The following is a 12,004-nucleotide window of genomic DNA, read 5'->3' as shown; positions in this document are numbered from 1 at the left end:
TGCCTGGGGCCCATCACCCACAGGCAGAACAGGCCTTCAGAATGATTTGCTTCAGTTGAGTTGATCTGGATTCAAACTGGCACATCACAAAAGCCAGAAGGCATCCCCAGCCACTGCACACTTAGGTACTCCTCAACTTGCTTGCTCGAATGAAGACTCAAGCTGAAAGAAGGCAATATTTTGTGTGACAAAGCAGACAAAGAAACACAAGAGGTGTGTCAGGTTTAAACAAGTCTTCCCTTAGCAGTAATTCATTAGCTTCTGTGACCAGGCTGGGAGCACTGATGTGCAGAGCATTAGGTCTGCAGTGGCACAGGCCACAACACAGCATGCCCTTGGTATTGGGGGACTTCCCACCACCCTGGCACTCACAGGAACAGAGTTGGCTGTGTGGGCAGAGGATTTCAGTGCATGCCCAGATCTTCCCTATTCTCTAAATATGGGAGCACCTGAGCCCTGCTGCAGCTCCTGCAAATACTAGTTGTCTTCATTCTTGTCTCTTTTCTCAGACACACTGGGTACACATAGCGGCTTGGAGACTGCAGTCACTATCACACAAGCAAAAAGGCTTTCCCAAAACACCCTCAGGGGTAGCACCACCAAGTGAGATCTTGTGAGCCTGTACAGCTTCAATAGGCCTCAGAGACCAGCAAAAACAAGGAAATTCTTCAGGAAGGCTGAAATGCCATTCTTAATCCATCCTGTTATGACTAGGCATTAGGGGAGTCTGAATGGCATGTTCATTGCAGGCATGTTGCAATAGGTAGGCACAATGCGTGACAAAGAGACTCGTAACTGTCAAGGTGCCAGGGACACACTGTGGTATACAAAACCACAAGGAGGAGGAGGTCCGTGCATCCTGGTGCTTAGTTCTGATCTACACAGATTTACAGAGTATTACATAAAGAGCTCCACTAAGAGAATATTAAGATTGCAAAGTCAAGCACTGCAGCATTGGGAAATGCCTGCAAACCTCCATACCCACCTTGGATGTTTGCATTATGATACAACCCCCAGTTACACAACCGCATACCATTTTCCCCTGAACAAACTCACACCGTTCTTTGTTCTAAGCTACCTCCTCCACATTCCTCCTCTACCTCAAGTCCTGCTCATCACTGCTCGATTTCTATCCTGCCCCTTTTTCCTCTCTCCTGCCTCAGCAGCAGGCTGCAGAGCACAGTGGAGACCATCACTCCACTGGCTCTGTTAGTAGGGAAAACACCTGCAAAAAATCCTTGCTCTGCTTCATGCTCAGTCTGCACAATACTGCTTCAGTTTGGCCAGTAAGGAGCCAGGGATGGAGCACACCCAGTGGAGACTGTCTTCAATTCAATTACTAACTTCTTCAAAAAGCCTCCACTGCGCACTTCTCTGGAAAGGCACTTCTCTGACATAGGGCTTGAGCGTGTCACAGTTTCTTGATTAGAAGATGTTCCCTGACCTGCTCCCCTGCAAACCCTCTGCAAACAGTATACACATTGCATTGCTCTAACTTTTGAGCCCAAGTTCAAAACAGCTACAAACAGCATCTTAACAGCCTAAAGTGTCCAAAACCATTATTGAGAGCATTGCAAATCTGCTGTAGGGGATAATATTCCTGCAGCCTCTTACCTCAGCCTGCCACTGCAATCTGAAGGGGGGCAGGATGACCGAGAACAGAACCCTCTTACAATCCTTAAAAGATCCACATGGGAGAGTGAACTGCTTAGAAGTGATCATGACACACACTCCAGAGCATCAAGTCTGCTTGACAGTCACAGCTGTGGACCTGCTGCCCATGCTCTGTGGCAGCCAGCTGAGCCAGGCACTCCTTTTAGCAAGGAGCACCTTTCCCCCTGCCCTTGATGGATGTCAGCAAGCTGCTAGTAGAAAAAAAAAAGCCTGTCTTCAAGAGTTAAACAGCACCAGAGAAATGGCAATGGCACAAGTATTTTTGCCTTCACATTTTAACACCGAGACAGGGTGGAAGTTCTGGGGCTGCACTATTTGCTGAGGCCAGAAGTCTAACAAAGAAAGTTATTCCTTCTCCATTATCAACCTGGCAAACACTTGGACCCTAAGCCATTATTTGGGAGGCAAAAAGCCTCCAAGCATCCAGTGGAAGCATTTGCCATTTTATTTTCAGTGCTTCTTTTTCCACACAAGACTTTCCTTTATCCCCCAACTATGCCATCAAGGGCAATTCTGTCTTAAATTCTGTAACTAAAGAACAAACAACAAAACCTTTGCTCCTAGCCTCACAAAGCATTGGCCAAGTTTCAGCACCAGACTAAATTGTCATCGCCGAGATATCGGCTGCCAAATTCCCACCCCTCACGTGCAGACTAAGCAAAACACACTCTGCACAGCCAGGGAGGGGCAGGTTTCTGTTCAGGGCTAGGGAAGTGGAGTCCTGCTGCCAGCCTGCTGTGAAGGCAGAGCCAACCCTGCCACAGCACAGCTGAAGCCAGAGCCAGTACCAGGAACTGCCACCCCCGCAGTGGTACTGACCAACACAATCAAGTATGATGGCACGTGGGGACAGGATGCTGGAAAGCACCACCAAACACAACTCACCACTTTCTGTAGTGACTCCAACAGACTGGAGTTACAGACCTAGGAGGGGGATGTTCAACCAGGGCAAAGGAAGTTTCAGGGGACTCAGTTTGCCAGAGGACAGTGGGACATGGTCAAGTGTCACCTGTTGCCAAAAAGCTAGTTTGGGATGCTTCTTTCCCATGACTCTGCTTTCTAGCTAATCCAGATCCAGGTCTAACCCCACTCAGTCTGTCACAAAAGCCTACTTAGAGCAAAAAAAAATTATTATTTTTTTTTTTAAAGTGTGATGTAAAGGGGTGGAAGAAGAGGCTTTCAGCACCCAAGGTGCAGCTAACTTACATTCTTGCCTGCAGTTATTCTATGCACCAAGGAGTCAGCCAACTATGCTGAATATCCACGGGCAGAGGGCTCCACTGACTGGCCCCAAGGAAAGGTTTACAGAGACTCTCCTGCAAGCTAGAAGCTGAACGTTATCCTTGAATTCAGGCAGGGACAAGTCTCAAGGATGCAAACTGCAAAACTGGCCTTTTAGTTCTGCATAATAAATTTCTTTAACCAAGTCATTAAGAATCAGGCTTGAAATACTCATGTAATGCTCTGTAACTGCTTGAGGAGACACTTCACTCAGGGAACAATAATAATGTCATGGATTCTGCCTAGCAAAATACAGTTGCATCAGAGTTAGCTTCAACTCCACTGTTTACATGCCACTGCAATTCAAAACAGTTGTGTCCTACCCAGTTAGTATAAAGAAATTACACATAATGTTTGGTTATGTCTCAATCTGTAATTGTGCCACGGATGCACAGATCCCCCATGGCAATAGGTCTCAGAGGCTGCTTTAGTGCCATCCAAAAAGAACAGCTACCTTACACACTATTTGCATGCAGGCTGAAGGCTTGTATTGCCAAGCAAGTTTGCTCCCATCTCCAGAAGGGTCAGGCTCTATACTTTACACAGTATAATACCAGAAAACACACTGCCCCTGCTCAACTAGTATCACTTCTACTAGGAAAGGATCCCCAAGGCAGCTACCTGGCTGAAAACCAGGTACTGGGTCTCAAAAGTGTTGGACAGGCTTAGATGCTAAGAAAAAGATACCACAGTACAAACAGAAATGTCCACACTGACCATCACATACTGCCCACAGCAATGAGCAGCCAAAGCCCTGGTACAGCAGGGAAGCCATGAATCACCTTCCCATGACACGCTGCAAAAAGCCAGCTCTTGGGCCAGCTCTTTCCCATAGATCAGGCCAGTTGGCCCATACGTGATGAGCTGTTTTGGACAAAAAGTGTGACATCTGATTGTTCCTCACCTCAGACTGTTACCAAACCCACGCAGTTATGTCCCAGGCTAATCTGCATCACACCAGGGCCAGGGACTACTAAAGTTCTTGGGAGATACTGGTTTGGTTTAAACTGAGAGTTACCACATTTGTGCAGGAGGCCTGAACCTGTGATACCAGTTGGTAAAGCAGCACCACGTCTCTAGCAGAAAGTGGGCAGTGTTTGCATGACTGAGCTTAAATTCCCCCAAGCACTCAGGTTATTTGTTGATTGTGTTTAAAATAGGGTGAGTTTCAGTTCGGTGTCTCCACCAGGTTGCCATGCCGTTTGTGTATAAACCACTCCCAACACAAGGCCCAACTTCTGTCAGGGATGTGCATACACCATCACTGCTATTTCCCCAGACTGGCCGCTTCCTTCCAGTCTATAACACAAGAACGATTCTGAATCTCATTCCTGTGACAGTGTCTGGCAGGGAGTTCCTACCAGGGAAAGTGACTCTGCTGAGTTGGACAGGATTGATCCCACCCACCCTGTGTAATTCTTGAGCAGCACATCCAGTGTCCCAGACCTTCAGCTCACAGTCTGGCCAGATGTATGTTGTCATTAAAAGCCAGCTTTTCCTCTGTGTGCCTCCCCACAAAAGGAAGTCCCTTAGAAACTGTCTTTTGCACTGCCTTTTCAACAACACTTACCTTGTCTCCTTCCTCAATGTCACAAATTTTCTCCAACGTTGAAGGGTTGTAGGTAGGGAACTTCTTTCCACTTGTAGACTCATGCCATTCATTGTTAATAAATATCTGAAGAGAGAACAAGAGGAGTGGGATGGCGAGGAATAAAAAAACAAAACTGATGTAGACAATGCAAAAAACCACAAGTACTCCTCAAAGGTCCCGAGGCTCTTCAATTTCCATTGATGGCAGAGTCAAGCATGTTCAGTCTCTCTCCCAGGGAGACTGTTTGCGATACAGACAGCGTTTATCCAAACTAGAACCTGAGCCAGAGAACAGACGAAAAAGCCTTCGTGCACCCAGTTAGTTTTGAGCAAGAGGAAGACAGAGGATGGGGCCCACACAGTATAACACCATAATTTGGCAATGAGAAACAGACAGTTTTTGAAATACATCTCCATGGGAACAGCAAGCAGACACCAAGAGAAACTCATATGGTTCAGGCAAAAGGAGCCCCTTGTTACATGCTACAAACGAAGTGCCAGCGTACAATATTACTTGGTTGTTTGTATCCTGCCCTGGGCTACTTCCACGACTTGCCCCCTGCAGCACTGTCCAGAGGAGGGTAAGTACTGGCTCAGTTCTACCCCACCATGCCTTGTCACGGGCTAGATCAAGCCTCCCACATCACTTGGAGTCGTCTGTGACAAGATTTAAGTGTTTCAAAATACTGCATTTCCAGAGCAAGAACAAACAGTCCCAGTGTTGCGTAACTGAAAATGCATTAAATACTAGAGAGTGTTGTTACTCACTGTAAACAGAACATGAATACCTATATACAATGAATTGATTCAACATGCATCTTACCCACAATGTGATCTAACTTGGCAGTGTTATGTTTTATAAATATACTTCAAGTAAGATTAGATGAAGTAATCTTTATTAGTAGCCTGTTAGCGACTGTAAGCTAGTACTTAGTACTTTTACTTGGAAGTCATCCACATTTACAATCTTGTTTATGAGTCGCTACACACCACCAGGAGATTAATGTTGCATCCCTTACATTCAGAATTCCCACTGCTTTGGGTCATAGTTTTCTTTCCTTGGGCAGCTTTTTTCCTGAAAACAGTTTCTCCTGACTATTTCTGCAAAAAGCATCTGAGATGTAACCAGCATAGAAGCTGCACTTTTGGACCCACCTGTTTCAGACAGGTAGAAAAAAAGAAAATCTTGGAAAAAAGTTGTCAAGTGAAGTCACAAGAAAAGATACGTTAGAAATATTAACTAACTTGACACTAATGCTCCCAAACTACCTCTGTTATCCAAGTGCTGCATTTTAACATTTACACATTTTAACTTCAGTTTTCCTTTGTTTCACTAATAAAGAAAGTAATATTATAAACGTGGGTGATAGAACAGGAACTGTAAAATTACAGCATCAGGTATATCCTCACAAACTAAGGACTGGGGAAGGATGCCGTTCTTCCTCCGCATTCAACATTAATTCTATGTGAAAGGGCTGGGATGGGAAAGCGATGTTGCTATAAGAAGTGGTAAAACACAAGAGTGACAGGATCAGGCTGTTTTAAATGTAACATATATGCTGGCATCATTCTGGGAATCACACCACATAGCCCTAGTCTTTGGTGCCAGGACTTGAAACCAAACAGAACAGCGTATCAGCCGTTCATGCTTCGTACTCAGGATTTGGGACACGGGATTGTGGACAGATCACTTCCATCACACATCCATGACAAGCATTAAGCTGCTCTATAAGTAAGATCTTTGTTGAAAATTTTTCCTCTCCTGCAGCCCCGTAACTGGTAGAACCGAAAATAAAAATCTCCGCTAAGCAGACGAAAGTGTGCCGTCAGCTGTAAACATCTGGTGAAACTCAGAGCTTGTAGAAAACCCCTTGCAGTTTTATGAAAACTGACTGTGGCTCATTATTTTCTCAGATGCACCAGGAGCATCAGATCAAATGTCAAATTCACACTTTTAATTAACATTGGTTTCCACTTTTAAGAGACTACCTTGATACCTTTAGTGCACAGAATCTCTGGCAAAACTCTAGCAAATAAAAAACGCGTGTTTTAAAACATACATGGCTGCAGGATCAGATCCCTAAGGAGTATTTAAAAAAGTGTTCACAACAATAAAAATAACAAAAAACAGAACATTTGGATATTTAAGAAGAACTCTAATGGCTGTGTCCATTTTGGATGCAGGAAAGAGCTGTTTGTGCAGCATTACGCCATTCTGCAATCAGCAGCTGCAGATCCAATTTGCTGCTAAACGCAAGTTTATCTTACAAAGAAAACGTAGATAAATTTGGGATGTTAAAAATTAATCTAGTCCAGTGATTACCACTAATTGCTAATCTGTTCCAGTACTTCAGATGCATAATTCAAATCAACACCTCACTGGATAAGCTATTGCTGTTTACTCCTTCTCACTGCAAGAGAACGAGCTTCAAGTTCTGACTTTTTTTTTTTTTAAATACTTAATACAGAAATGTAACAGTAATTAATATACTCATTCAGCCCCTCCAGCTCTTTTAGTTCAGCCACATAGTTCAAATTATGGCAGTCAAGGCTGCCTAGCAGCGCAACCAGTCAGGATATTTTCCCCACTGCACAAGACAGCGGGTCAGGCTGTTGTGGAACAAAAAGCGACTCGGCTATTGCAGAGCTACGGCTGTGTTAGGGAGCAGGGATTTCTGCAGCGGTGCTCGGCTCCACACCAACGCCAGCCTCACCTCAGAGACGGAGTAATCAAGCTCAGGAGCCTTCAGTTAAATCCGAAAGGTCAGGAGCAACCCTTTAAAGGTCATTTAAAGGGAAGATCAATGGAGGCCAGAGAGATATGGGTTTGTGTGGGCTTGTTGCCCGACTCCTCATCCTGCAGGGAGGCCATGGAGGAGCTCTGTTGGGACGGTGAACAACCAACAAGATGTGCGTGAACACCACTCCTCTTCGGGAGCTGCGGGGTGGCCCCGATCCCATCACAGAGCCCTTTTGCAAGGCCCAGTCCTGCAGGACGTTGGCCCTCCTCCATGGTCCCTGCATTCACCAGGACCAAACCTGTCCTCTGGCACCAAACACCCCCCTCCCAGCAGCACCCCATCCCACCACAGGGGAGCTTCACACCAGGTCAAGGAAGGACGAATGCAACCCAGGCAAGCAGCTTCTTCGCAGGTAAAGCCCTTCTTGCCTCTGCCCGGGCTCACCCCATCCAAATCCAATTTCGCTGAGCGCTAACGTGATGCTAAAAGCATTTACTGGGTGGGTTTGCAAGAGCTGCATGGGGCACTTGGGAAGATGGCCGTCAGGGTGACCGGGAGGGGACAGGCCAGCGTGGCACCGCAGCCCTCTCACGGCAGGCTGGCCACTGATCGGCCTGCCACACGGCCAGGGAGAGGTGCCCGTCCTGGGGCAGAACCACAGGTTTCGTGGTGTTCTTTGGTTGTTTGTTTTCCTTTCTAAAAAGATGGTGATTTCTTGGGCTTTAGGGACTGGGGCAACAGCAGCTCCCCTAGAAACGCCATGGTCATCTGCTTGCTCCAGTCACCCAACCACACTCACATCCCCATAAGCCTACCACCTAGGGCGGCAGGAGGAATAAAAAAAAAAAAGGTAAGACAAACGGCACGGAGGGATAAAATTTTACCTTATAAAAGTAATACTTCACCACGAGCCTGACTCCACCAAGCGCCGGCGACGCCACGGCGGCGAGGCCCACTGCCCACCTCCCCTCGCCGGCTCACCTTGGTGTACTTCACCTCCAGGCTCCGCAGCGGCCGCGGCAGCGGCGGCACTTTCCTGTCAGGCTGCCCGTTCTCCACCGCGCCGTTGAGGGCGGCCATGGCCCCGCCGTCGAACCCGCGCCGCCCTCTACCGCTGACAGCCCGCGGCGCCGCCTTAAGAGCGGCGCGCGCCGGGCGCCGCCGCCCACCCCCATTGGCCACCGCCCCGCCCCGCCCCGCGCCCCGCCCCCGCCCGCGCCCCGCCCCGTCGCGCCGCCGCGCCGCGGCCGCGGCCGCCGCTGCCGCCGCCCTCAGGTAACGGGCGGCGCCGCCCCGCCGAGGACCCGCCGAGGCTCCGCCGCCGCCGGCGGGCCGGGGGGCGCCCGCGGGCCGCGCCCGCCGCCTCGGGGCTCCCCGCGGGGCCGTGGCGGGGGGCGGGGAGGGCCCGCGGGGCGGCGGAGCCCTCTGCTCGGAGGTGGCCGTCGGTCGCGGCCTCTCCCCTGGTGAGGGCGGCGAAGGAGGGGGGCCCTGCCCCGGCCGCCCGGGGTTCGGGGAGCAGGGCAGCCACCCCGGCTTCTCCCAAAGGGTGGCGTGGGAGGACGCGCCCTCTGCTGCCTCCTGCCTCTGCTTCCCACGGCACCCTACCCAGAAGTCGGTCTCGCGCGGCTCTCGGCGGCAGCACCTCCGCTCTCCCCAGGCAGGGTGTGGGTGTCGGGGAGTGGCTCGTCTGGAAGGCTCTCCCCTCACCGGCCGTGCTACCTCCTCTGCTGGCAGCTACGAGGGCCTGTCTCTGCCGCTCCCGGTGCCCTGACTTCCCCACCCCAACCTGCTCCCCCCTGTCCTTCGCTCAGCGCCTCTGCAGAGCTTCCCAGGGCTGATGAAGAAGAGAGGGAAGCAGCGTTACATCGAATGTCTGATGTGCGGCTGACAGCAACGCCTCCGCATCCTCGTGTGCGTACCTGAGCCTGGGACCAGTTTGACCACCCCTTTGACTATCCCAGTCCAAGGACGTCAGCCGACCAGGGCAGGAGCAGGGCCTTCAGCTGAAACTTCTGCAACGATAACCAAAGTACTTGTGTCCCGCACAGTCAACCTCCAGCATGGTGTTCATAGTAGCGTACTCCGAACGTCGAGAAAGATGCTGTCTTTCAAGAAGTCCTAAAGGATATGGAACATGTCTGAAGTGACAGATCTAGGCTCTGTGCCTGAACAAGTTCATTATGTATTGCTTAACTTCATTCTGAATAAAATATGTGTAAGTCTTTGCAGGCTGGGGGCCAGGACACTAGGAGCACCCTTACACCCACACACACATGGAAGATAATACAACATATTTTCCATATAACAAGTGGCAAGACGCCTGAAGTTATCTTACAAAATGTTTCACAGAATCTGTAATCCCCAGCAATAGTCAGCACTTTGCTGTTAGAATGCTTAAAAATACTCAGTGCTTCCAAAGGCAGATAGCCTGTGATATCATAGCGGTAGAAGAGTTAGTGCTGATTCAGAAGGGAAAGTACCACTGATTAATCAAACCCCACCTCCTGCAGCTTGCAGGATATTCATGGAGGTCCTCTGCCCAGGTGAAAGCCTGTCTGATGGTGTTTGGTTCCTGACAGCTGCCGATAACACAGAGGAAGATTTTTTTTTTTTTTTTCCCCACAATCTACATATCTTTACCAGACAAATGACTGAATTGATTTCTGTGAACTGTTAATATTGCAGGACTCATCCTGCCTAGCAGTTGCAAGGTGAAGTTTTCTCTTCAGATGGGAAGGTGCTTCAGTTATAAATAATTGTGGGAATATCCTTGTATGCAATGGCAGAATCAAATGAGAAGATAAAGGGATGTATTACAACAGCAGAAACGTTATTTCTAAGCTGTCTGGTTTTAACTGTCCAGTTGCTATTTCCCACAAAAGCTACAAAAGCATCAAAGCTAGAAGAATCTCTTAACCAAATCCCAACATACGCCGAGTCCCAATAAAGAGGAGTTTAGATCCAAGCTATCCTTAGATGTCATCAACGAAACTACAAGGTGACTGATAGGATGCGCAACTTGAAGTCTGAGACAGAAGACATTTCTGTCTATTCTCTCTGGAAAAGGCATGGTCACTGTTCCATTCTAGGGCCAGTGGCATGGTCTGGCAACAGAACTTTTTTGGGCCTCTAGTAGGTTGCCTTTTCTGGTTTTACCAGAACATATCACAACACTATAGGCAATAATTTGGTAGTTCGAGTATCAGGCAGCAAGGAGGAAATCGTTACAGAGGTGACACGATATCAATAGAATGTATACATTTCTGTCTGTATTTTCCCCACAGAAACGGTCAGCTGAAGCAGAAGGTACTCTTTTGTAATTAGAGGACAAAGCATCTGGATGAGGAGAAAGGTGAATAAGAAGTTCCAGGACAAGTAGCGTCTAAAGAGTCATTACAGTGGGTTGTCTCGTGTGGAATGACCTTGTCTCTTGCATCTCGTGAGGTAGATTTTTTACAAGACATTCCTGGGGAAATTATTTTAGGCATTATTGCTTCTTTGAGTTAATGGTGCAGTGTGAGATGATGTATCCAAGGCAAAAGCACCACATGCAGGGGTTGGGGATGTGTAAGCCTTTTAGAAGGCTGTATGAAGTGAATGAATTGTGAGTCAGTGACATATGAATGAGCTGAAATAATAAACTTTAACCAATATACATAGCTGTATGCAATGTTTCCCCTAGTAACGTCACAAGAAGAGTAACAAAACGTTCCACCGTCAAAGAGTTTTGCAGACACTGACTGGTCCCTTGTTGGGCAAACTCAGTCCTACCGTAAACAGGATCAACTCCACCAGCCTCAGGAGGTGTGTCTTTTGTCGCTGGTGCTTATATCAGATCCACAAAGGTGGAAACGCTCGCTCCTCTAGACTGCCGAATGGTGTGCTCAGCAGGAGATGGCCCTAAAAGCAACAGCAGAGCCCTGATCAGAACAAGCGAGAGGCGTTTTACATTAATTCCCATGCTCCAGGAGGGCCATGCCACCATTCAGAGAGAAGCATTGAAAAAATGGGGTTTACCTAAGTTTGTAACAGTTGATAAATGTGTCAGAAACAGACGCAAGAGGAAAAGCGTCTGTTAATGAAAGGTCACATTACTATTGAGTCACCCTGTTATGTTCTACTGTTGCAGCAGTGTTTGCAGAGATGTCTGCAATATGTATCCTTAACCTGCTAGCACTGACTGCGATAGCTGTGAATTCCCTGGTACTGCGCTTCTCTGCAGAGCTGTATCTCACAGAAAGTTCCTAGACTGTGAGTACAACAGCTCTTCTCTGCCAGCCGGCACAAAGATTGCCTTTCCTCTGTTGGGTCAGACATGTACACTCTTAAATCTGCCACCATGAATTAGACCTGACCACACTTTCCTGTGCCTGTCTGTCTGTGCCAGTCTCTCTGTGCCAAGAACAGTCACAGAACATGTTCATGCTATGGTGTAGCTGTCTCCTATCTGCTATGGATGCCAAGGGTCTCTGCAGGAATTAATTTCTCAGACTTACCCACCACATTTAACCATAATGAAGGGACTATTGCTGGTGGTAACTCCTCCTCCAAGTACACTCTGCTCCTGTACGCATGTGCCTTATGTCCTGACTCCACACTGGGAGTGCAGGGGGGTTGTATCCAGCAGATCAGTGAAGACGTCTCCAGATCACCTAAGACCATGATGTTTCTGGGGAACTTCGGCATCCTGCCCCATGGATGAAGACGGATTTGGCAGT

At 48.3% G+C, this 12,004-nt stretch overlaps 1 protein-coding gene across 1 annotated transcript in view; it reads right to left on the bottom strand.

Moving 5' to 3' along the window:
* The window catches only part of ALDH1A3 (aldehyde dehydrogenase 1 family member A3), a 37,245-nt gene extending 28,821 nt beyond the window's left edge, over positions 1–8,424 (bottom strand). The window contains exons 1-2 of the mRNA XM_049811695.1: positions 8,268–8,424; positions 4,526–4,630 (exon numbers count right to left, since the gene is read on the bottom strand). Coding sequence (XP_049667652.1) covers positions 4,526–4,630; positions 8,268–8,366 — 204 coding nt within the window. The 5' untranslated portion in view covers positions 8,367–8,424. The remainder of the gene's footprint in view (positions 1–4,525; positions 4,631–8,267) is intronic.
* Between the last annotated feature and the right edge of the window lie 3,580 nt (positions 8,425–12,004).

This window comes from Accipiter gentilis, chromosome 10 (genome assembly GCF_929443795.1).
Source record: "Accipiter gentilis chromosome 10, bAccGen1.1, whole genome shotgun sequence".
In the NCBI taxonomy this organism is placed as follows: Eukaryota; Metazoa; Chordata; class Aves; order Accipitriformes; family Accipitridae; genus Astur; species Astur gentilis.
The sequence above is the reverse complement of the archived record's forward strand: the minus strand, read 5'-3'. Positions and strand labels throughout refer to the sequence as shown.